Source organism: Carassius gibelio, chromosome A11 (genome assembly GCF_023724105.1).
Source record: "Carassius gibelio isolate Cgi1373 ecotype wild population from Czech Republic chromosome A11, carGib1.2-hapl.c, whole genome shotgun sequence".
Classification (NCBI taxonomy): domain Eukaryota; kingdom Metazoa; phylum Chordata; class Actinopteri; order Cypriniformes; family Cyprinidae; genus Carassius; species Carassius gibelio.
The window spans coordinates 20,967,313-20,990,949 of record NC_068381.1 but is presented as its reverse complement, the minus strand read 5'-3'; the positions used below and the strand labels follow the sequence as shown (position 1 = coordinate 20,990,949).

The following is a 23,637-nucleotide window of genomic DNA, read 5'->3' as shown; positions in this document are numbered from 1 at the left end:
CGAGGGCTCTCACTGGTTGAACAACGCGAACTGTTGTTGTTGTTTTAAAAGACTGACTTGTCATTCACCATTCTTTTTGATATGATTTTTATGTATTTATTTCTTTACAGGATATTCATAGAATAGAACGCTAATAGAATGGTATTGTTTTGCATTCATTGTGTACATTATCTAAGCCTTAGCGATAGTAGAACACTATCAATCTACTATCCGCTTTTTATTGCGCATTTGGATTTAAATTGAACAAATAATACCTATAAAACTACACGATCGCCATTTAACAGTGTTCAAGTCAATCACTGAAACAACAATGCCACCTTGAGGAACAAATATAAGTTTACACAGGTAGGATAACCGACACTAAACAACTAAATAAATAAATAAAATAAAATAAAAAACTGCTATTATTGCATGGGGACTGTTTCATAAAAGACGCCAAGAAAAGCGGTGATTAAAGTCCAAAACCTGACCTTAATAACCTAACAAATTAATCGGGACTAAAGCGGTTTCATAAACGACTTAACTCACTAATTCGAGCCAGGTTCAGTGAGTCGAGGTTAATTTGATGTTGTGTTTTCCTCAGTGCACGTATCTATTTTTCTTTTATGGGACAATGCTGTGATGCATTAATTTTGCTTTGCTGTAACAACACTTCATAAAGAAAGATACGTTATCCAATAAACTCATGTAATCAAACTCATACAGTGATTTTATCTCGTTTCTTGCTCCTCCGTGCATCTTTTAAGCCGAAAGAGGAGTTGACATCACTATATATCAATAAGAATATGAAAATAATAAGAAGAAAAACGGTGATGGAAATACACTTTCTGATGGGCTGAATATGTAACACTTTTTTTAAGCTGCACAAAGTTTACAAATCAGTATTCAGTATTTGGAGGAAAACAGAACACATTCAGAAAACAAAATTAAACAAATTTGGATATTTATAATCTTTCGACACTTCTAGCTTTAACTCATATGTTTTGTAACCTGAAGCACTTTGAGAAATATGCAAAATGAATATAAAAGTGTTTAACAGTCGAAACAGTTTCTAGATGCAAAATATATCAGCATATTCATAAGCTCTGCAGTTAATTTAGAGAGCAAAATGATTAAAGTACTTTTTTTGGCAGATGTAGGAGGAAAATAAATGTTTAGATAAAATTGCTGATTAGTTTTGTAGAGATTAATTATTCTTAATTTTAATTGTAAGCAAACTGGGCTGTTCTGCTAGCAGTTTATACTCTGTAGCGTTTATGATGCATTTAATAAAACGAGGAGCTTAAATAAAATATGTAAATGGCTTTTTAAGGTATTATAACATTTACTTTAAATGTTGTTTTTATTTAATTGTTTTTTAATTGTAGGTAGGAAAGGGTTAGATAAACGGAAGTGACGTTTCATCGCATGTGCTGTACGCGGAAGTTAACAAGAATGCAGAGAGAAGGACTGTGAAAGAAGCAAAAGAAAGGTGAGAAGATGGTCTGAGTGGCTTCAAACTCATCCTACACCCGAGATTAACTGTCCTGTGTGTACTCGGTCCCTTTAGTGTCGTAAAAGCAGAAGCGCTCGCTGTGGATGTTCTTCTGTTAGCATGCCTGCTAAAGCAAAACAGCATCGTTAAGGAAGAAATTAAACAGTGTTAAACATAAACATTTACAGCAACGAGCGCCGTCTGTGAACTCTCAGTGAGCAGCAACACTCGAGGAGTCGATACTCATGCACTTTATCAGGACTGAGTGTCCAGTAAGTTACAGAAATCTGATGTTTACATGTTTACGATTCATTCTCTGGTGACTTAACGTTACTTCACTCATGAGTGTGATATGCTTTTATTGCTCAGAAAAGCTTCGTGACAGGTTACACAACCAGAATTGTGTAGGCATTACAAAATATACACACGCAGAATAAAATTGAAAAGTATGTAAAAGAGGGTCAGGGAACGGCTCTGTGAAAATGCTCATCAGGATGCGTCTTGATTCACATTGGTGCAGTCTAAAACTATTCATTTACAATTACTGATTAAGTGGATAAAAAGAGTAAATCAAGTTTATTGCATCTTTTTAAGATTATTAGTTTATTTCAACTTCGAAATTAATTAGAAATTACTTGTGTCTAGAGATACATGTAACAATTTTGGATGGTAGGTCTATGTTGAAAGGTTTATGTGTTCTCATTAAAAACTTCTGTGGAGGAAATGAAGGAGATTTTTACTTCTGGATCCCTGCAGTTGTGTTGATCTTTGTGTTGGTGAGGCCTTTGTATATCGTGTATATAAAAAGTTTTAATATATATTTTATTTTGAAGTGTATTATTTGTTAGCATTGATATAAGTACTTTGTTCAGATGTGCTAGTTTGAGTATGTTGAGCTGTTTTTCTTTTCATTTGCAGGGGTGCAGAATGCGGCTGTGCTTTCGCAGTGTCCCTGATCCTCTGCCATGCTGAAGACCCCACGCTGTGCTGCATTTGTAAATATGAGACCGTTGTTGAATAGAGTGTATGCATGTCTAAGTCTGCTGCCTCCCTGAAGTCCATGATGGATCGCTCCATGACCGTCTTAAGCGTGTGGAAGTGAAGCCTTGGATATTTGAGCAAGATGGAAGGAGACGTGGCTGTACAATGGGATACGATCGAGCCGGCTGTTGTTTCTCTGGCCACTCCATGTTACGGCAATGACAGCCATGTGATATCATCACAAGGACCTGAGTGTGAACAGGAGACGGGTGATGGTTTTGATTGTGAATTCCCTGACGAAGACTTTGATTTGGACGTAGATGAGAATGAAGAGCAAAATACCAAAACTGAAGATCTGAACGACGATCAGGTGCGAGATAGGATTTCTGAGGAAGACCTGGAGACATGTGAAAGAGGAGGAAAAGTTGAATTAGAGAATGATTTTAGAGACAACGGAGAGACTAGATCTCGCAGTGCTGGAACGGGTCGGAAAGGAAAGTCTAAAAAGGGTGGATCGGGCGATCAAACCCCATCATGGACATCTCCATCTTTCATGTCTCAGAAATCCCTGCTGGCGTCCTCCGGGCCCAGCAGACACAAGCAGGTGAAGCGGCGAAACCTCCATCTGCACAATCACAGACGCCAGAAGAAGGGGATCCAGCTGGTGATGGTGTGCTGGGATTTCCTGGCAGACGTGGTCAGCCCCTGGTGCGTGTCCTGCATCCACATGTTGGTGGAGCTCATCATCTCTCTGACCCACCGCTGTGGACTTGCTGTTGAATCATCTGCACTTGCACTGTACCACTTTGGACGACACTTGCTTTCCAAAGTGACAGATATTCCAGGCATGACGCGAGACTTGAGGCGATTCCTGGACTGGAGCTGGGGTTCAGCTGTGGCTGTGTTTGAAGGCATCGGCAGGTCTGTGCGCTGGGCTCGACACGCTCTTCTTTACAGTTCGAGATTGGTTTGTGCTGCACTAAGCTCTGGCTCTCAGATGATGAGGTGTATTGTGGGAAGGCTGGCAGGAGAGAGAGGAAGGAAATGGTGGCTTGCTCTTCAGAGCAGCAGGGTTTGGAGGAAAGTGTCGGATCTGAGCATGAGGATTCATGGGTGTTTCTTTAAAAAAGCCGTCATGAGTGAAAGCTCAAATCCAGAGTCTCCCAACAGAGGAGCAGACAAGTGGCAACCTGGTGGAGAGCTGCAGAGACTGCTGGCTCTCGCAAAGGTACTGATCTGTGGTTTTATAGAGATGGAAACGTTAATGTCTGATAATAACAAGTTCTTTTAAACAGAACGGTTTGGAAAAAAAATGATTCTCTTAATGTTTGAGGAGAAAACTGCATCATGATTGGAAGCATCTGAGCAAAACATATACAGTGCTACCCTAAAGTTTGTGAACCCTTAAGAATTTCTGTATTTCTGCATAAATGTGACCCAAGATGTCATCAGATTTGGAAAGAAGACAAAGAGAATCCAATCCCGTAGCAAGGTGTTTTTTCTCTTCTTCTGAGGTCGTCCGGGATCTCCTTTGATCATGATTCTCTTCCACAAACACGATCGGACTTTGATAGATCAGTGTTCTTTCATTAAAACACTCTCAGATAAATAGTCATGCCATTGATTCAAAACATCTTCGTCTCGTTTGTTAGATTTGGCTCTCTGTCAGTTTTCTGAACTTGAGTGAAAACCTGAGGATGTTATATTTATGCACAAATATACAAAAAATTTCGAAAACTTTCAAGCAGCGCTGTATATTCTGTACTTTCTTTTAAAAAGTGTTACACTCTGTAAAACAATTTACACCCACAACTTACACAGTAAAATAATTTATACACACACACATACACTCCATATTAAGTATAAATATATATGATATTTAATACATGTGTGTATTGAATGATATCCTAAATAATTGTACTCACAGCTATAATACTGTATAATATTTATCTGTTTATTTTAACACCTTTACAAAATAAAATGCTTTAAAATGCATGCCAAACAACCAGTTTTCTGTGTAACAATAAATCTACAGATATTATAATGCATTTTAACTTTGGTTACAATTATTTATGAAAAGAAGTAATGCTTTACGATTAACATTATTAATATCTATGTAATGCATTCTACATAAAGGCTTTAAGTAAAGTGTTAGCAACATTTTTCTTTTTCAGTAATCGTTGCACTCGGATGCACATCACAATACAGAAAAAAAAGATCTGTCACTACGTCCTTTTCATCAAGACTTCAAGTATTATCTGACTGATAATGGATAATGTACAGTCAGCTTTGTGCTTCATATCAGGGTCTACTCTGTGATTAATGACTGACTGTACTTTATCCACTTACAGTTACCTGCCAAACAAGTGTCTTCATAGACATCAAATATTGATGATTTTATTATTTTAGAAGAGAGTGCAGAGCGATAGGAGAGACCTGAAACTATCACAGCTGAGTAGGAAATGTGCTTTAATATACCAAAAAATAAAACTTGTCCTTTCACAATCAAATACCCTAGAGAGCCACATGATAATAATGCATTCACCTCATAATTATGACAGGACTGAACTGTTTTTACTCTCAGACACAGAGTGCAGCTTGCTGTTGTCATTATACTTAATCATTATATGAATTCACTTCTGTGTGAACAAAGCAATCTAAAGGCTAGCATCAGATTTCATAACTTGATATATCAAGCATATATATATATATATATATATATATATATATATATATCGAGAGAGAGAGGAAGCTCTATCTGTGCAAGCCTGTAATCATTCAGTATGACTTTTGAAATGTTGAAATGTTAATGTGTTGCTTAGTGATTTGATGTTGGATCCTGTCATTTTATAAAGACCGGTAGCAATTCTTTGAAGCTAAAGTGTGCTTTAACCATGTTGTTAACTCTTGCTGTGCTACAGATCCCTGAAGAGGAGTTGGACCCGTTTAATGTTCTTGGAGTGGATATTGATGCCACTGAATCAGAGCTCAAGAGAGCTTATAGACAGCTGGCAGTGCAGGTGAGGGGACGTCAGATACATCCATTATATCTCTGTTGAATTATGGATTAGATTTATTCCTCGAGTTATTCCTTGTGTACAGGTTCATCCAGACAAGAACAAACACCCAGGGGCTGGTGAGGCCTTTAAGGTGTTGAGAGCAGCGTGGGACATCGTGAGTAACCCCGAGACTCGGCGAGAGTATGAATTGTGAGTAGATTGATCTACATACCAAATTGGCACAAACATTTAATGAAATATTGTGATGAAGAAAATGGTTGGCCTATGCCATATTGCCACCAAATATTAGATTCACTCAAAAAAGTAAGGTAATGCTCCAATCAATGAGGCCTACGATCCGTCCGTTCAATACACAAATACAAAGCCTGAGCTAATTGAAAGAGAGCGAGATGACAAAAAGATTGAATCCAAGATTCGGTGATATCTTGATTTGGCATAATGGAAGAGAAATCTTTCGTAGATCCCATTTTTGACCAATAAAACAATCATCCCAAAAGATTACTAACATTATCCATTTCCCCTGGGGAAGTTGATGTAGCCTGTGTCAGTAAGGTTTAGTCCAGTGTGATAACATTAACATTTTACAGGAAAGAGAAAACCCTCTCCGGGTCAAAATGATAATGTAACATGATTGTAATGTGCAAAAAGTTATAAGTTGACTAATTGTTTTAAAAATGATAATAATGAGAATTAGAAATGTGACGTGTGCATGTTTCTTTGATATAACCACAAATGCGTGAGTCTGGAGTGTTTTTGTATTCGGGTTGTGTGTCTGCAGGAAGCGTATGGCAGCGACAGAGCTTTCAAAGTCCATGAATGAGTTCCTGACCAAACTGCAGGATGACCTGAAAGAAGCCATGAACACCATGATGTGCACTAAATGTGAGGGCAAGCACAAGTGCGTATTACTGCTCATCGTTTCAGTCTCGTCATTCCATACAAAGCTTGTTTTGTGCTATAAGCAGCATTTCTGTGCTCATCTGAGCATCCCTCTTTCTCAGGCGCTTCGAGATGGACCGTGAGCCCGGTGAGGCCCGATTCTGTGCTGAATGTAGTAAGAGGCACAGTGCTGAGGAGGGAGACCTGTGGGCTGAATCCAGTATGCTGGGACTGCGCATCACATACTTCGCCTTCATGGATGGCAAAGTCTTTGACATCACTGGTGGGTAGTTTACTTGCATCGCCACTCTCAGATGATTGCTGTGTATGCATGTGTTCAGATCGCTGAGATACATCTCTGTGTTCACACAGAGTGGGCAGGCTGTCAGCGAATAAGCATCTCGCCAGACACACATCGTGTGCAATATCACATCTCTTTTGGCTCGAAAGGTAGCAGCAGCACCAGCCGCCACAGGTAATCACTTCTACCTAAGATTTGTTCTATCCAAAGAGCATTATGACCTCATCAGTTACTCACAGGGCATTATGACATCATCACTGTCAGACGGATTTGGAATGTTGATCGTTCTATTGAAGTCAGTGGGAGACTTGCACACTTCGGTCTTTAAAGTAACATTTGAATAGAAAGTTCCATTTGTTAACAATAGTTGATATCTACTAGGGCTGTATAATGATAGGTAAATGATAAATCACAATTATTTAGCTTACACATATAATCTTTATCTTTTAATCTTTATTGTCATTTTAAACTTTTTTTAAATATACATTTCATTTCAAATATTGCACTTTCACATGAGCACAAATCAAGAGAGCATCAACTAACATGGTTTGCTTGCAGATTTACGACCATGTGACTGGCTATATTACACTTGATCAATAAGAAAATTGCCAATCTTTTTTTTTTTTCGTATATTCCAAAAACAATGTAGTATTAAAAAAAAGTAAGTCTTTAGATGACAGGGTTTGTAAGATCATGAGAAACAAATTCATTCAGGTGTTACCAGACTGGAAATATTTTTAAAATATGCTAAATCTATATCTTGTAATAGATATGGTATATGTTGCCAAATGAGATACAAAAATGTACTTTTGTATCAACATTTATAAGAACTTGCACATGCTTTTTAAAGTAGACTTGTTCCATGTTTCTTATTTGTCATTGATTAAACTACAAAACAAAGTTTGAAAGGGGTCTATATTGGGCTGAAAATATAGAAATATAATTCACTTCAGCAGGTCAGTTTGGTGTCAAAATGCCAACATGTTGCAGAAATACAGCCACAGATCCAGATTGAAAAATCAAAAAGCTGTTAATGACACTTTGCCAGCACGGTCTGACGATGAGCTGTGTTGAACAAACAGTGTAGGAGGACTTAAAGAGAGAAAATCAGGTTCCATAACTATATGTCAATGTGTTCATGAAGTATAACATTTCATGACAAACTTCAGAATGGACAGTTGTTGGGTATCATTTGATTCAAGTACCCACAGGTCATGCTGGTAATGACAGGTGCTCATTTCGGCACAATAGGAGTGGTTGAATCGTTGACTAATTGATGCATCATACAAGAACCGTTTGGTCTATCAAAAATCCTTTAAACTCTTCTGCCAGCATTGTCTGATGATGATGATGATCTGGTTCAATTTTTCATGGAAATTGGACCAACTGTCAAGGAGTTTTAACAAGTAGGTTTTTCAGATGGGAGTATGACATTTGACTCCACATGTGGCCCTTATGTTTCAAAATTTAGCAGCAGTAGGAATGTTTGAGATAGTAAGCCTAAAACCGCTGTGGTTAATGTTCAGACTGTCCTCTATTTGTGTGCCAAATTTTACGCAAGTGGTTCTATGGACTGCCATAGACTGCCAGAAGAATGACAATAACACGAGGTGCCTGCTCACTTTTGGCCCCTAATGTACTGCCTGTGTGTTACTGTAATGACAGTCATGATGTTGAACTCTCCTTTCGGCGTCCTCTAGATCCCCCTCAGATCACGCAGCCGGTGGAGGCTCACCCGCAGACCTGCACGACTTCTTCAACCGCTTCTTCCAGACTGGAGCTCCCAGTGACATGTCTGCTAACGGAGGATTCTTCCCGACAGGAAACCCGCCGCCTCATTCCTCGGGAGCAGCTGCAGGGACTTCACCAACGTTTTCAGGATCTTCTCCACAAACAGGGTTCTTTAGTCCAGGGGCCCAACAACGGAGCGAATCCAGCGAACACTGGACTGACGGAGGAAAGCCCCCACGCCGACGCAAGAAAGTGCGCAAGCCATTCCAGCGCTGAGAAATGCAATATTATACAGAGATGGCGTACTGTCTGTTGCAATTTTTGACATGATTTTGGCCAACTAGTGCAACAAAACAAGGAAATAATCTTGTGACCTCTGTTGAGCATTGGAGAATTGGAGCATTGACGCGTTGAAGCACGCAAAGAAGGATGCAAGAAGAAGATCTTTGCTGTCTCATGTTTGAAGTCCTTTTTTTTTTTTGTCACAAATTAACCTTCATTCAAGCATCTGAAATAACATTCTTTGAAGAAACAGAAGGACTCAAGAGTCACGAGTAGATTAACTGGTGTATCTGAAGAATAGTTGACCCAATGTTTAAAACTGTCACTATTTATTCACCTGCATGTTGTTCCAAGCCTTTATGCCTTATTTTTGCTTTGTATCTTCTCCGAGCTTTTTTCGGTAGAACGTCAAGCTCCAGGACAAACAGAAAAATACCCACCGTTATAAAAGTAGACCATGTGACTTGTGTATGCTACGTTTTAAGTCTTCTAAAGACGTCAGTTAGCTTTGTGTGACAACCAATTAACCGAATTGAAGCTGTTCTTCTCCAACATAGCTGTTAAATTTGGCCCAGGTTTGATATGATGGTCATGGGATACATGATAACCAAGATAACCTTTCAGTGGAGGGGAGCTTGTTTTGTTTTGAGATTGACAGAATCAGACTCGCAGTAAAAAATAGCATCAGAGTTTGAAACGACAGGGTAATTATGGCATTTTTTATTTTGGGGTGAAGTTTTACTTTAAAGATGTTTGGTTTTGTCAGGTTTGAAATGGTGAATCTGATGGAAAATGTTCACTATGTGGCTGAATGTTTTGTAATATATGAACACACAAGGATTCATGTGACCTCAGGGATCTTTCTCTTCATCTGCTGTTAGTAAGAGAACAGGAAGAAGTCTCCTGATGCTCCTGGTCTTATCCTGTAGTGATCATGCAATCCCGAGGAATCATTTTACCAGGCAGTTCATATTAAAACCAGATTTTATTTTGTTCATTTTTTTTTTCTTTTCACTTGTTAAGGAGAGAATTACTTCAAATATCTACAAATATTTTATTGTACAAAAAAAATACTCAACATGGGTTAATATTCCAGAATAATATACTCACTCAACTGAATGAAGCTTTGAATCAGAAGATGAAAGAATCGAGAGGATTTTCACATCAAATGCTCGTCCTGTAACTGGAGCTCTTGACTGATTTGGTTTGTGTTTGTTTATGCAGTGGATCTCTGGAGCTGGAATAGCTTCCAGTGTGCATTGTATTTAGAATAAGGGGAAAAAAGGATACCAATCCAAATTGAATAAGTTAAAGTAATGGTGAGTGAATCTTAAATGTAGATCTTGAAGTCTAAAAGGGTTTTGATGTGAAAACCCCAGAGCCTCCCTTTAAGAGGAAGTCCACTTTCTTATCACTCAGGAATCATTTTAAAAGACAGTTGCTTCCTTCCTCCACTGGAGCCATTAATCCAGGCCCAAACCTGACGTCTTTGGCTCATGACATCGTGGCCAGTCTTCTCTGTATTTACAGAAGACCCAAAATACTACAACACAAGACTGCTTTCCCTCTGTACAGCTGAACATAGAAGCGTACTAATACTGTTCAGTTTCAAGTGTTCTCAAGTCTTCAGAAAATCCTTTCAGGATGTTTGTGTTCAGTTTAATTTAAAAGCCCTGATGAAGGCTCTCGTTTAATGACCCAGAATATTAAAGAGACTGCCCTCTTTGTCAGTCATCTTTCAGCTTAAGAGATTTCAGATGGAAAAAGCGTAAGATGGGTATAATGGTTTAATGTGGTTACTCGGTCATTTAGAAGCTGTGCATGATTAACAGCAGCACATTCACTTCTGAAATGTTCGTAAAGACTAGAATGACTGACCACACTCTTAACTACAGTTGAGTCAAACTCAATGGTTTGATTTCTGAATTGTTACTGAATCTTTCGGGTAACCCTGAGTTTTGTAAATCTTCAGTCAGATTTTCAAACTATTCTAATGTTCTGTTTTCTTTTCATTGTTCTGTTGACATGGGCAAATGTTATTTAATTTCTATTCACAGCTGTTAATTGAAGTGGTATAATAGAAATAAAATGGACAGTTTATTATTGCACTAAACTCCCTGATGTTAAGGCATTACTGACCATTTGATCTAACCAATGGACCACTTTAAATGGACTGTGGGCTTAAAAAGAAGAGTTTCTTTTATCCAGTTGTTATATACAGTGGGTATAGAAAATAATCACCCCCTTTAAAATAATCACATTTAGTTGCTTTGAATCCTGAAATGAAGACACAGTTTTTGCTTTATCTAGCTTTATTTACTCAATGCAAGTGAAAGATAAAACACCAACATGTTAAAAAAAAAAAAAGATTTTTGCTATTGTACCATTAACATTTAGGACCGTAAATAGCTGTCAAATTAACATTTATATAACTTCTGCAACCTCTTTTCACATTTTGATTTCCGTCACCTTTCGTGAGAACATTATAGTGGATATTTTTCAAGCATTACAGAACTATGCCCCTTTTCCAAAGAGGTTTTATTGATGGTAAACTTATCCAGTATTTGCAATAAATTCACTCTTCTGCACATAAGAGGGCATCCATGGTCCTCTCTGTGCTCTTTAACACACTTTCCCAATAATTCTCTTAATTCTCAAAGTTTTTCCGTTGCAACAACAAAACAATGATTTGTGTTTCTTCAAATAGAAAGTCTTCATTATTTAATATTTCGGTAAATGAGGATATGATGAGCCATAAAATGAACAAGGGTTGCTGTATGTAAAGACATCAAAGCTGCACATCTGCTTTTCTTTGTGCCATACACGGTTCACAGTTAATATTTAAGAATAATTGTGGCCTTTTTTTTTATGTTTTTGAAAAAAAAAAAAACTAAAAACCTTTTGACTGGTGGTGTCTAAAAGCAGAGACTGTTACGAAACTAATTTCCCCCAAATATAAGGGGACAGATAAAAGTAAAAGAAAATACACCACAAAAGGGCCTGAATGTGTAAACTTCAAAACATGACATGATCGGAAACATTTACACACCATTACCATGAGAATAAGACAAAACCGTTTCCTTTTTGTCTTGAAAATAGAATCAACTTATTCCAAAAAATAAAACTTACTGATACATACATTGTAGATAAGTACTATCATATATATTTTCTCCAGAAAAGCTATAGCCTTAAATTAATACTTGAATACGCCATGAAATCTTACCATAAAATAGCATCATTAAGAACAAGAGATTAAGCATAACAATACAAACATACAGTACACTAAGCTCTTGCCTTTCAGTATCATAATACTTGTATCATATCTTTCCAGCAAGTGCTGCCACGACTTTATGAATGACGCTGGAGTCCAAATATGCGATTATTCCTCCTCGGTTGGCCCATCTGTCCACACCCTGACTCTCGGTGTGAGGTTGATGGTAGGTCAGCTCAGCTGCGTGTCCCTGGTTTCCGTCGAGGTGGGCACGCAGGCACTCGCTCAGGTCTGAGACGCCCCCGCCCAGCGCCCGCAGAAGTGCATGAGGAGCGCACGAGTCCCACTTGAACGTGCTGGCCTCGGAGAGCACATACACATCCACCAGACCTTGCACCACACACAGGATCTTGTATCCCGCACCGGACGCGTACATCAGCGAGCCGCTGGAGACAGATGCTAGAGCGTCCCTCACAGCCGGCCTCTCGCTGGAGCTCAGCAGCACCGACAAATGATCTTTGGTTTGAGGACAGAGCGGCCTGCGCTGGGTGACAGAGCAAACGTTCACATCTCCGTACGAAACACCCCAGACATGCCTGCCTTTCCATCTACAATCACCACAACATGAAGACATTAGTTCACCCCAAAACAATTCTGTCATTACTCCATTTTAGAGGAATGGGTCCTTGAGATGAGAGGTTTTATTGGTTACCACTACATACAGTCTTTCAGCTGAAGCAATTGTTTTGATAAATGTAATCTATAACCACTTCATTTATGATGCTGATGACAGATAACGGGAGATCTGGGTGCAGATCTGGTTTATGGTTGATTTAAAAAGGCCTTGTTTCTTGCAGTATCCAAAATTTCATGGATTAATCTCTGTATATTTTTTAAATGACATACTTTTATAATTTTACTTGGACAGAAATGTGAGGGTCAATATAGTTATATAGCCCTAAAATTCAGGAGATTGGTGCAAAAATGCCCCATCTCTTGTGTAAATGGTATAAATGAGATATCACAAAAAGAGTGCGGTTTCTGTCCCAAATGTGATCCTGCTCAATAAATAAAAAATTATTTTGGTGTTATATTTTAGACAAAATATGAATGAATGACTTAATACACTCACAGCCATCTACTGGCAGTTTTTGTTTCCAATTTATAGTATCATTTACTTCATAAATTTCATATTTCCATTTTAATCAAATAAATTAAAGGGATAAGTCAACCAAAAAATACAATTAAAATATTAATTAATGTAGTGATTTTGCAACCGTTTAACTATGTCTTGTCCAAAGAGGTTGACTTTTTTGTTTTGTTCATGGACTTTTACAGCAAAAAAACCCGATCATATTTGTTAAATTCCAATGAATTGCATCTGAAGTCTTTTTGTGGTTTTCATGTTCAATTATTGTTTTTTATTATATTAACACAACATTCTCAGCACACGTTTTAACACTGCTAAAGCAGCACTTACCCTTCACCCGTGGAGTCTTTGTGGTTGAACGGCTGGTTTATGACACCCATGACCGGTTGACCAGTGGATCGTAAGTAAACCCCAATCAGAACCAGAGCACATGGGAGTCCAGACTGACAAAAGCCTTCATCTGGCTCCTCTTCCTCCTTCCCTTCAATGTACTGACTTGTACCATCTGTCAAGAGAAAATAACCAAATACATGTGTTGATGATGAATGAATATGTAGTTCATTACTGAGTGTGGGATTCATATGAAACTGAATGTTGTTAGTTATAAGCTGTAAAGCTTAATGTGTGTTTAAGGAGTCTGTCCACAATGACACCGCACACTTTACATTATCTGTGCTGATTTAAATGGTGCCAAGAACAGTCAAATTAGCCAAAATATTTGATAATGATGTGTAGGACTTGAAAGACGAGCCTTTTAGCAGAGTCACGATATATGTCACAGCAATTGGCATGGCCATTAAAAATAATTGTTTGGTTTGATCTTAGTGCTGAATGTAAACAATAGATAAAATGTGTGATGAAAAAAAAAAAAGTGAATTACCGATGGGATCGATCCAGATGCCCACATCGGCTGGGCTGATGGACAGCTGCAGAGATTCAGCCGTCTCGTCTCTAATCTGAAGGTCCTGGTGGATCACCGTGGTCAGGAGGGACGCAGCGTGTTGATCACCATCCAGAACTTTAGCCAACAGAGCAGTCGTGTCCTCTTCTTGAGCACACACAGTCACAGTTACGCTCTCCCCTGAAAGAAATACACTTCACATCAATTCCAGTCAAATGGTGCTAATTATTTTATTAATACACTGACTACAGCTCGGAGTTTGCATACCTGCAAATTCCAGACTTGAAAAAAAAAAAAAAAAAAAATCGAAAGATTTTGTAGAATCAGAAGTTTAACCCTTACGAAAGGAAAATATATTTCCCAATATATTTCTTAAAATATATTGTAATATATTATTTTCCCTTTTTATTTTCTAATATTTTATATATTTCAATACATTTAATAATATATTGATGATACATATGTTATATAATATATTGCAAAATATACAAATGATTGCCGCTTTCAATCTATTGCAAAAAATAAATATATATATGAATATATGCCTAATATATTACATTATATTTTCCAATATACTGCAATATATTTTTGTTTCATAAGGGAAACTATTTCAGAAAATTACTATAATGATAAATCAAACATTCCAGCCTATTAAATGATTTACCACAGTTACACCACAGTTACGGGGAAGTTGTGGCCAAATGGTTAGAGAGTCAGACTCCCAATCGAAGGGTTGTGATTTGTAGGTGGGGGGAGTGCATGTACAGTTCTCTCTCCACCTTCAATACCACGACTTAGGTGCCCTAGAGCAAGGCATCGAACCCCCAACTGCTCCACGGGCGCCGCAGCATAAATGGCTGCCCACTGCTCTGGGTGTGTGTTCACAGTGTGTGTGTGTTCACTGCTCTGTGTGTGTGCACTTCGGATGGGTTAAATGCAGAGCACGAATTCTGAGTATGGGTCACCATACTTGGCTGAATGTCACGTCACTGTACACAAAGCACTTATGAACACTACTTTATTAGGCATCATGGCCATTTACCATTGCCAACTTTTCTGAATACAGTCAGTTCCCTTCAGATATACAATAATATAACCACCTCCGAAATAAAAACTCCTCACAGTTACACAAATCATATGAATGGCCTATTTCAATGTAGGAGAAGTTTGCAGGTAGGAAAAACGGTGGAAGAAAAGGCATCTCCTGAACACCCAAAAACAAACAAGCATCTCAATCTCATGCTAAGTATTCCTCAGCTCTTCCAATATACTCATGAAAACTCCATAATGATAGCTATGAATTTATTATAATAATGCAAATATTTGCCTACCAGGTACCACGGCAACAACCTAACCACTGGCTTTATCCCATCTGATTTTAAAATGGTTTGCATAGCCACAATTCAAATGCTGATGTACTCACTGCCTCGACCCAGGCTTAAAGCCATCTTCACTGTCCTCACTGTCATTCGTCTGGATCGGTCTGCTTCATTTCACAATAACACCCACTTCTGCTATTAACTGAGAAGCGCATCTCTAATCAATGCTTTTAAAATGCCTATCCTATTTGATAATTGGACCTATCAAGTGCAGTTGTCATCAGAAAGGCATTAATTTGAGTTTAATGTAAACAGGGTCTGTCACTGCAGTTGCAAAGGATTTATTTTCTGCATCTTGTATCCTAACAGGGAGTCCCACAGGGCTCTGTACTTGGCCCATCCTATATTTTCTAACATAGAATGCTTGGCTCCTTTAAGAAATCAAAGTCTCTTACACCTCTGTTTAAATACAGCACAGCTCAACATAAAGTACTTCAACTATGATAAAATCATCTGAATATGCTTTAAACTTTAAACTGTTTTAACATTTGCATAATTTTATCTGATTTTACTTTTCCATGTAGTCATCAGAAACAACACTTGCCATGCAAAGAAACAGGTATTTATGGTGTCACATGATCTACAGCTTTACATATTTCAGTGGAGTTAAAAGTCAAATAACAACTGCCACAAGAGTCGTGAAAATGTAAATTCAAATGGCAAACTGAAATCCTTTCAAAAGCAGCACAGAATCAAACATACCAAGTCCATTCTCAAACTTGTTTGACTCCTCTCCTTGAATAAAGCCAGTCAGCTCTGGAAACTATGAAGAAAAAATAGAGAATGTTTAACCATCAAGATGATAAACTTGACTAAGATTAATTTTGATTTCAGTGAAAGCTTTAAAATTTAAGAAACCTGGGCACAAACATCATGGCGAATCATTTCCTGTATCAACACATCAGCAAGCGTCTTAAAGTCTTGGACAAATTTCTTGTTTTTGTCAACTCCTGTCTTTTCCTGTACCAAAAGTTCAAAAAGTGCTTCTTCCTGTCGACAGACCCGTGCCACATTGGCAGCTTTTTCTGCCACGCTCAGGAGCAACCGCAGCAACTCCGCCATACCTGAGACCTGTGAATCACACACAAACACATTCAGCTCTATATAGTCAGCGTCACAGTCTTACAAGTATGTCAGGAATGTTGCAACAAACTAAACAAGTGAAGTCAAAATCAGGTCAAGTTTCAAAAATATTAGCAAACTAAAAAAAGACAGTCATTAACTAAGTGGGACAAAAGGGTGAAGCACCATGATGAACACCAGAAGAAAAAAAGTCTTTCTGCAAACCAAAGCTTGACTCAGGTCTATATAACATACATATACACACACATATACACACACAAACACACACACAAACACACACACAAACACACACACAAACACACACACACACACACACACACACACGTAAACATACATATATAGTCCTGAGTATTATGGTGATATTTGCAGAGCTTTGATAAGTCATAACCCTGAAGACAAATGTTATGTGAATTTGAACATTTATATATTATATATATTATATTATATTCTTATCAATGCAAAATGATGTTGATGATTTATTGGTATTATACAGATTTGATGAACTCGTATATACATTTCTCTTGCAGATTCAGTTGACCCAATTATCAGAGTTCACATTATCTCTGTGGTTATGTCCTGACACCACATACACACACAAAGAAACAAAACACAGAGACAGAACACATAAACCTGTGTACTTGAAGAAGCGCAGTGACAGACAGAAACACACACATTGCCCACATCTCTGCACAGAATCCAATGCTCTTTATAAGAAGATAAACCTAGCAAGCAAAGTGAAGACATGATAATCACAGCTCATACCATTGCAATGAATCTGCAGTGCAGCAGTGGTAGGTGTCCTTGAGCTGAAGTGGAGCGCTTCCTGTATGTCACACTCACAGTGCAGTACTGATCCTCCGTCTGAAAGCGCGCGCACACTTCATCTCTGCTGCGTGACGACAGCGTATTTTAATCAAAATGTAGATTTTAACGCAGATTATTTAAGTAATGGAAACGCCTCGGAAATGAGAGCATTTCATTGCGTCAAAGTAGGAGGAGGAGTTTGTTCATAAATACCGCCCTCTTGTGGAGTCAAACATACATTTCAGATAAATAAAATTTAAATTTACCTTTTTTTCACATTTCCGGGTTTCTCAGCAGCGGAAGTCGTCATACTTGGGTGAATGGGAGACTGCCACAAATATCTATATTTCCCTTTCATAGGTCACTTAGATGCTGCGGTGACGTCACCACCTATGGGAACACCTTCGGTGTGAAGAATGTCTGAAGCCCTATACCATCCCGCCAATCCTATTGGCCAAATAGCGCTTGGCACCGCCCCACGCATGCGTACGCATATATACCTGGTGCCGCGCGCCATTTCACTCAGATTCTGAGACCCAGGGAGGTTGACTGCCGGCAAGCACCCGCGCATTCTCACTCAACCTCCTCTCACCGCCAGCGAGCAGCCTCTCGGGAGGAGCCTTCACCTATGGCGCCCCCTCGCAAAGACTGGGGCCCTAAGGTTTTTCCACCGGCTCAACAACATCAGCGTAAGAGGTTGAACCTGAGTTTGACGGCTAATTTCTCTCGTTCTCGGGCACCGAATAGCAGCTCCTGATCTTTTCGCTGCTTGCCAGGGACTGTGCCTTCCACTAGAGAGCGCTGTTGGACCGCTTTCGCGCATCCAACACTCTCACTGCAGTCCCCATGCTCAAACTCTGACTGTCTAGCCGCAAACAGCGCCTCGAACAGCATTGGATCGAGCTGTAACGCCAAACGCTCCCTCAGACATTCTGCGCAATCCAGCCTTCAGAATTCGAGGGGCGATGCTTCATCTGTGCACGGACGCCACAAGCTTTTCGTGCCCGGACGTTTTAACATGTGTGACTGCGTTGCGGGAAACGGACATTTTGAGGCCGCTAATATTGTTTTGGGCCGTGTGGGGACGCTTACCCGGCATTTCTCGATGGGTGTTACGCACAATTTGTCAGGGAAACACCATTCAGTTTCGGAAGGGCCCGCCCCCTTTCCGCGGAATTCTTTCCACGGTGGTGAAACCGATGGACATAGCGGTGCTGCGACAGGAGATGTCGGCTCTGCTGAACAAAGGGGCTATAGAAGAAGTACACCCCTCTCTGATGGAGTCAGGATTTTACAGCAGTTATTTTTTGGTACCAAAAAATACGACCCATTCTGGATTTACGCCATCTGAATCTTTCACTCAGGCCGAGCAAATTCAAGATGTTGATGATAAAATCTATTTTGTCTCAGATTCAACCAAACGACTGGTTTGTCACGATCGATCTGAAGGATGCATACTTTCATATTCAGATCATAAAGAGACACAGGAAGTTCCTCAGATTCGCTTTAGAGGGCAAAGCGTATCAGTACCGTGTTCTTCCCGTTGGCTTAGCTCTAGCTCCCCGTACTTTCTCAAAATGCATGGACGCAGCTCTGGCCCCGTTGCGGCTCCAGGGCATCCGTGTTTTGAACTATTTGTACGATTGGCTGGTGTTAGTGCAATCGCAGACCCAAGCACACTCTCATCGGGATCTGGTGCTAAGTCATTTAAACAGCCTGGGCTTACGCACGAATTTCCAGAAAAGTGTTTTAATCCCCTCTCAATGGATAACCTTTCTGCGAATAGACTTGGACTCTCGCGCGATGACAGCAAGGCTTTCTCTCCTGCGCTCTCAGTCGATTACGTCATGCGTGCGAGTTTCAAAGCGGGTCGCGCAGTGACAGTGAGATTGTGCCTCAGACTTTTAGGTCTAATGGCAGCGGCTCTTCCCGTAATTCGTCTGGGATTACTTCACATGCGCTCTTTTCTGTGGTGGACGAAAAGACAAAATATTTCACCCCGTTGTCTTCCGCATTGAACGATTTCGGTGACACGGAGGTGTGTGATGTCGTTAAAGCCATGGATGTCAACCGAATTTCTCCTAACCGGGGTTCACCTCAAGAGACTGTCACGAAGGATGCATCTTTGACCGGCTGGGGAGCTGTTTGTCAGGGGCGCCCAGCCCACGGAGTGTGGACAGCGGCACAACGCAGTTGGCACATAAACAGATTTGAATTACTGATGGTTTTTCTGGCTCTCCAGTATTTCGCAAGTCTGCTGATCGGCCGTCATGTACTGATCAGATCGGACAACACAGCGGTTGTGTCATACCTGAATCATCAGGGAGGATTAGGCTCTCGCTCCCTGTGCAGGCTGGCGAGACATATTCTTTGATCTCACAACAAATTTCTGTCGATCCGGGCTGTTCATATCCCCGGACGATTGAACTTTGGAGTGGATTTGCTATCCAGACAGACTCTGGAGCAAGGGGAATGGAGATTGCACCCACAAACGGTGAATCTCCTATGGCAGATTTTCGGAGAAGCAAAAGTGGATTTATTCACATCGAACACGACTACGCATTGCCTGCTATGGTTCTCCCTATGCCCTCCATCACCCCTGGGCTTGGATGCGTTAGCTCACAACTGGCCCAGGACCAGTTTGTATGCATTTCCCCCAATTAATCTGATCCCAGCGGTTTTATGCAGAATACGGCTGGACAGAGTGGAACAGCTGCTGCTGGTGGCTCCGCGGTATCACACACAGCAGTGGTTTGCGGATCTGATCAATCTATTAGCGGGCTTTCCATGGGAGATTCCCGTCAGACATGATTTATTATCGAAAGCACTGGGACTGATTTGGCATCCCAGGCCAGATCTATGGAATCTGTGGGTGTGGCCTCTGAGCGGAGTGAGTTAATATGTCCCGGTCTTTCTGATGAAACTACAGAGACTATACTGAATTCTAGAGCAGCTTCTACGAGACGCTTATATGCTTTCAAGTGAAGACTGTTTACAGCCTGGTGTGAAAATCGTAATGTGGATCCAGTTTACTGCCCATTGGCTTCAGTACTGGAGTTCCTTCAGGACCGTTTTTCGGATGGAGTGACACCAGCCACCTTAAAGGTTTATGTGGCAGCCATTTCAGCTTACAACGAATATATAGATGGTGCCTCAGTGGGCCGTCATCTACTGGTTTCTCATTTCATACAGGGTGCGCGACGGCTGAGGCCTTTCCGCCCCGTGTGAGTTCCTTCATGGGATTTATCATTTTGTGTTGCATGGTTTATCGGGGCACCTGTTTGAGCCCCTGGAAACTGTACCGGATAAAATCCTGACTTTGAAGACACTTCTTCTTATGGCTTTATCCTCCCTCAAGAGAGTTGGGGATTTACAGGCTCTCTCTGTCTCACCCTCGTGCACTGAGTTTGCACCGGGCTCTGTGAAAGTGTTGTTGTGACCAAGGCCTAATTATGTCCCTAAAGTCGCATCTAATCCCTTTCGCTTTCAGCAGGTGGTTCTTGAGGCTTTATCCCCTGCTGTGGCGGAGTCTGGAAATCTAAGTCTTTGCCCTGTGAGAGCTTTAAAGACTTATGTGGATCGTACTGCCCCATGGCGTGAGTCTGACCAGCTGTTTGTCTGTTTCGGACACAAGAATAAAGGCCATGCGGTTACAAAATAGCGCATATCCTATTGGCTGGTAGAGGCAATATCTTTAGCCTATGCGGCATGCGGGCTCGCTTCGCCCTTAGAAGTTAAAGCTCATTCCACAAGAACGGTGGCTTCTTCTCAAGCTTTTCTCAGTGGATCTTCTATGGATGATATCTGTGCTGCAGCAGGTTGGTCCTCACCGAGCACTTTTATCAAGTCTTACAGTCTGGACGTGAGGATGGCTCCTGGCTCCCAGGTTCTCTCCGCTTCAGCAGATGCTTCCTTGGATCCCAGCTATCATGTACGTCAGGCGTTATGGTATAGCGTTCCCATACGTGGTGACGTCACCGCAGCATCGAAGTGACCTATGAAAGGGAACATCTCGGTTACGTATGTAACCATGGTTCCCTGAATAGGTCACGAGATGCTGCGGTCCTGGCCGTGCCATACCTTGATAGCATTATTCTTCTTCAGTCATGAAATCTGAGTGAAATGGCGCGCGGCACCAGGTATATATGCGTACGCATGCGTGGGGCGGTGCCAAGCGCTATTTGGCCAATAGGTTTGGCGGGATGGTTTAGGGCTTCAGACATTCGTCACACCGAAGGTATTCCCATACCTGGTGACGTCACCGCAGCATCTCGTTCCCTATTCAGGGAACCATGGTTACATATGTAACCGAGATGTTTTCATTCTCATTTACATGATGTTCTTGGCTCTGCATGTCTTTTAATATTTTTTAAATGTTTTTTTTTATTAAGCCTTAAAGTTCTGGCAACTTGAGTGACAGGTGGATTGCCGCTGCTGACACCACCATCGTGCTAGGTGGGCGTGGTTTCATTTTCATTTGTCCGGGAGAGTCATGCAGTGACACGCTGCCAAGATGGTGACGGCCCGCTGCGCCCACTTTTGGTTTCAAAAACTCTCTTCAGAAACCTATGGGTGACGTCCATAGACAGTAAAAGAAATGGAAACAGTGACCCCATTGGATTCAACGGAGACAAGTGAAGTCAATTAGAAACACGCACTTCCTGGGGGTCGAGCGTACTGCAGACTCAAACTGAGCTTGAGGACATAGATGTCACGTGAGCAACCTGTAAGTCTTCTAATCGCTGTGCCAAGATAAATCTGAATCAACCACCGAATCTTACAGACATTGTTGAATAATTTTGTCCCGTTGCTTTTATGGACTCTCTATGGGCTTCTGCCTTGACTTTATGCCTCCACATCCCCCCGATAGCCTCATAGACAGTGAAAGATTGCCTGCGAGCTTCTTCTCCTGTCTATACGGTGATTTTTTTACAAAAACTGCTTCTACGGGGCCACAATGTAAGATACAAGGTAATGGGGCCTTTATACATTTTTGTGTTTCTTTAGAAATAATTAATGGACAAATGGAGTCTTTAAACGCCTCAGATGTAAAGTTATTAGCTGTCAAAGTGACGCCAAAATGAATGGGAGTCAATGGAATGCTAACAGCAGGTGGTGGTCCTCTTATCAATGGAGGCGCTCAGGGAAGCTTCAATAAAATATGATCCCTGCCCCCCTGGTGACGTCACAGACACTACGTCCATGTTTTTATACAGTCTATGCTTGGGACCCATCCTGGTCTTAACACCAGGCCCCCTACTAGACTGGAGCGTCAACTGCCACTAATGCTTTGAACACTGCCATATCCTTACTGAAATTACAATATCAATGTTGTGTCATGATTTTGAGTCATTATAGCCCATATGTAGTGTAGTTGTGTGTGTGTGTGTGTGTGTGTGTGTGTGTGTGTGTGTGTGTGCGTGTGTGTGTGTGTGTGTGTGTGTGTTCGAGGTGGGCATTTACCAAGAATATGCACTGAAGTTGTGTGATTGCAAATTTAAGAATCTGTCTTAGATCTGCTGATCCTACGTCCAGGCATACAATCACCTGAAAATGTTTTGAGCAAAAGGTTGCTGCCAGTTCCAGTTCTCTGTATTATAAATCAAGTGAGCCAGATTACTGAGACTTTATCTTTTGTCAGTAATGGCTGTTGGTGCCTCTGCCCGAGTCTTTGAATATACATGTTGATTGAATTAGGATTGGTGGAATGGGGCAGGCTACTATATCTAAATACTTAATTTGCATGCTTTACTTAAGGTTGACTCTCAGGTGCATTGTCTCCATTTCTAAGCACTGCCCCTAAATGTATTTAAACTGCAATGTTGATGACTGCAGCACCATGCAGCAAGTTCTCAATAAAGAGTCCCGCTGAAGAGATACTCAAGAGTCTCATGGTCTTGCTTCTAAATTTTCAACAGAAGCTATGATTGGTTTTCCCTGATTTCCTGCCTTGTCATAAGGACCACTTCAAACACTCTGCCTCACCTTTTCATGCCACTCACCAGAGTGATTTGCATTTTGTGATTTGTTATAGTTTTGTGTCCATGTGTCTTGTGTCTTTTTTATGATTTTTGGATTATGACTTTTTTTTTTAATCTCATTTATGACTTGAGATTATGTTTGCCATCAACTTGTAAATATTTTTCAAATTAGTAAAGTAGTGGGTGTGATGCAGGTTATTTTGTGAATATATCTTTGTCACTGTTTTTTCTTCTATTCCCTTTTATTTCCCTTTCTTTTCAGTTAATGTAGAGGCTCAGGCCACACACACACACACACACACACACACACACAACTACACTACATATGGGCTATAATGACTCAAGAAGATTGTTTTTGTTTGTTATTTTGGCTGTGTCCGCTGAAGTTGCTACCCTATCTCTCTGCTGTGAAGACTCATTTCATCCTCTCACGACTAGCCCTAGAAATTGTAACAGTTTA

At 40.5% G+C, this 23,637-nt stretch overlaps 2 protein-coding genes across 4 annotated transcripts; one reads left to right on the top strand and one right to left on the bottom strand.

The window, feature by feature from the left end:
* Nucleotides 1–1,377: 1,377 nt before the first annotated feature.
* Nucleotides 1,378–10,781, top strand: LOC128022643 (dnaJ homolog subfamily C member 14-like). 2 transcript variants are annotated; one of them, XM_052610387.1, is made up of 8 exons: nt 1,378–1,471; nt 2,393–3,683; nt 5,377–5,475; nt 5,558–5,664; nt 6,254–6,373; nt 6,477–6,637; nt 6,727–6,829; nt 8,356–10,781. In XM_052610387.1, exons 2-8 carry the CDS (start codon nt 2,598–2,600, stop codon nt 8,660–8,662), a joined length of 1,983 nt encoding a protein of 660 aa, XP_052466347.1. In that variant the 5' UTR covers nt 1,378–1,471; nt 2,393–2,597; the 3' UTR covers nt 8,663–10,781. The 2 variants fall into 2 exon arrangements, with proteins under 2 accessions (XP_052466347.1, XP_052466348.1); XM_052610388.1 differs by having other exon boundaries at nt 1,436–1,746.
* Nucleotides 10,782–10,962: 181 nt separating this feature from the next.
* On the bottom strand, nt 10,963–17,399 carry LOC128022648 (inositol polyphosphate 1-phosphatase). 2 transcript variants are annotated; one of them, XM_052610396.1, is made up of 6 exons: nt 17,155–17,399; nt 16,168–16,380; nt 16,012–16,072; nt 13,910–14,110; nt 13,360–13,534; nt 10,963–12,418 (listed from the first exon to the last, which is right to left on the bottom strand). In XM_052610396.1, the coding sequence occupies exons 1-6, from the start codon at nt 17,155–17,157 to the stop codon at nt 11,986–11,988; spliced, it is 1,086 nt and encodes a 361-aa protein (XP_052466356.1). In that variant the 5' UTR covers nt 17,158–17,399; the 3' UTR covers nt 10,963–11,985. The 2 variants fall into 2 exon arrangements, with proteins under 2 accessions (XP_052466356.1, XP_052466355.1); XM_052610395.1 differs by having other exon boundaries at nt 10,963–12,487; nt 17,155–17,397.
* Between the last annotated feature and the right edge of the window lie 6,238 nt (nt 17,400–23,637).

Coding starts and splice junctions, on each gene's coding strand:
- LOC128022648 (XM_052610395.1), bottom strand. Junction 16,073..16,167: donor GCCATGATGTTTGTGCCCAG/GTTTCTTAAATT, acceptor TTTTCTTCATAG/TTTCCAGAGCTGACTGGCTT. Junction 14,111..16,011: donor CAAGTTTGAGAATGGACTTG/GTATGTTTGATT, acceptor TATTTCTTTCAG/GGGAGAGCGTAACTGTGACT.
- LOC128022643 (XM_052610387.1), top strand. CDS start 2,598: ATGGAAGGAGACGTGGCTGTACAATGGGATACGATCGAGCCGGCTGTT. Junction 3,684..5,376: donor GACTGCTGGCTCTCGCAAAG/GTACTGATCTGT, acceptor GCTGTGCTACAG/ATCCCTGAAGAGGAGTTGGA. Junction 6,374..6,476: donor AAATGTGAGGGCAAGCACAA/GTGCGTATTACT, acceptor CCTCTTTCTCAG/GCGCTTCGAGATGGACCGTG.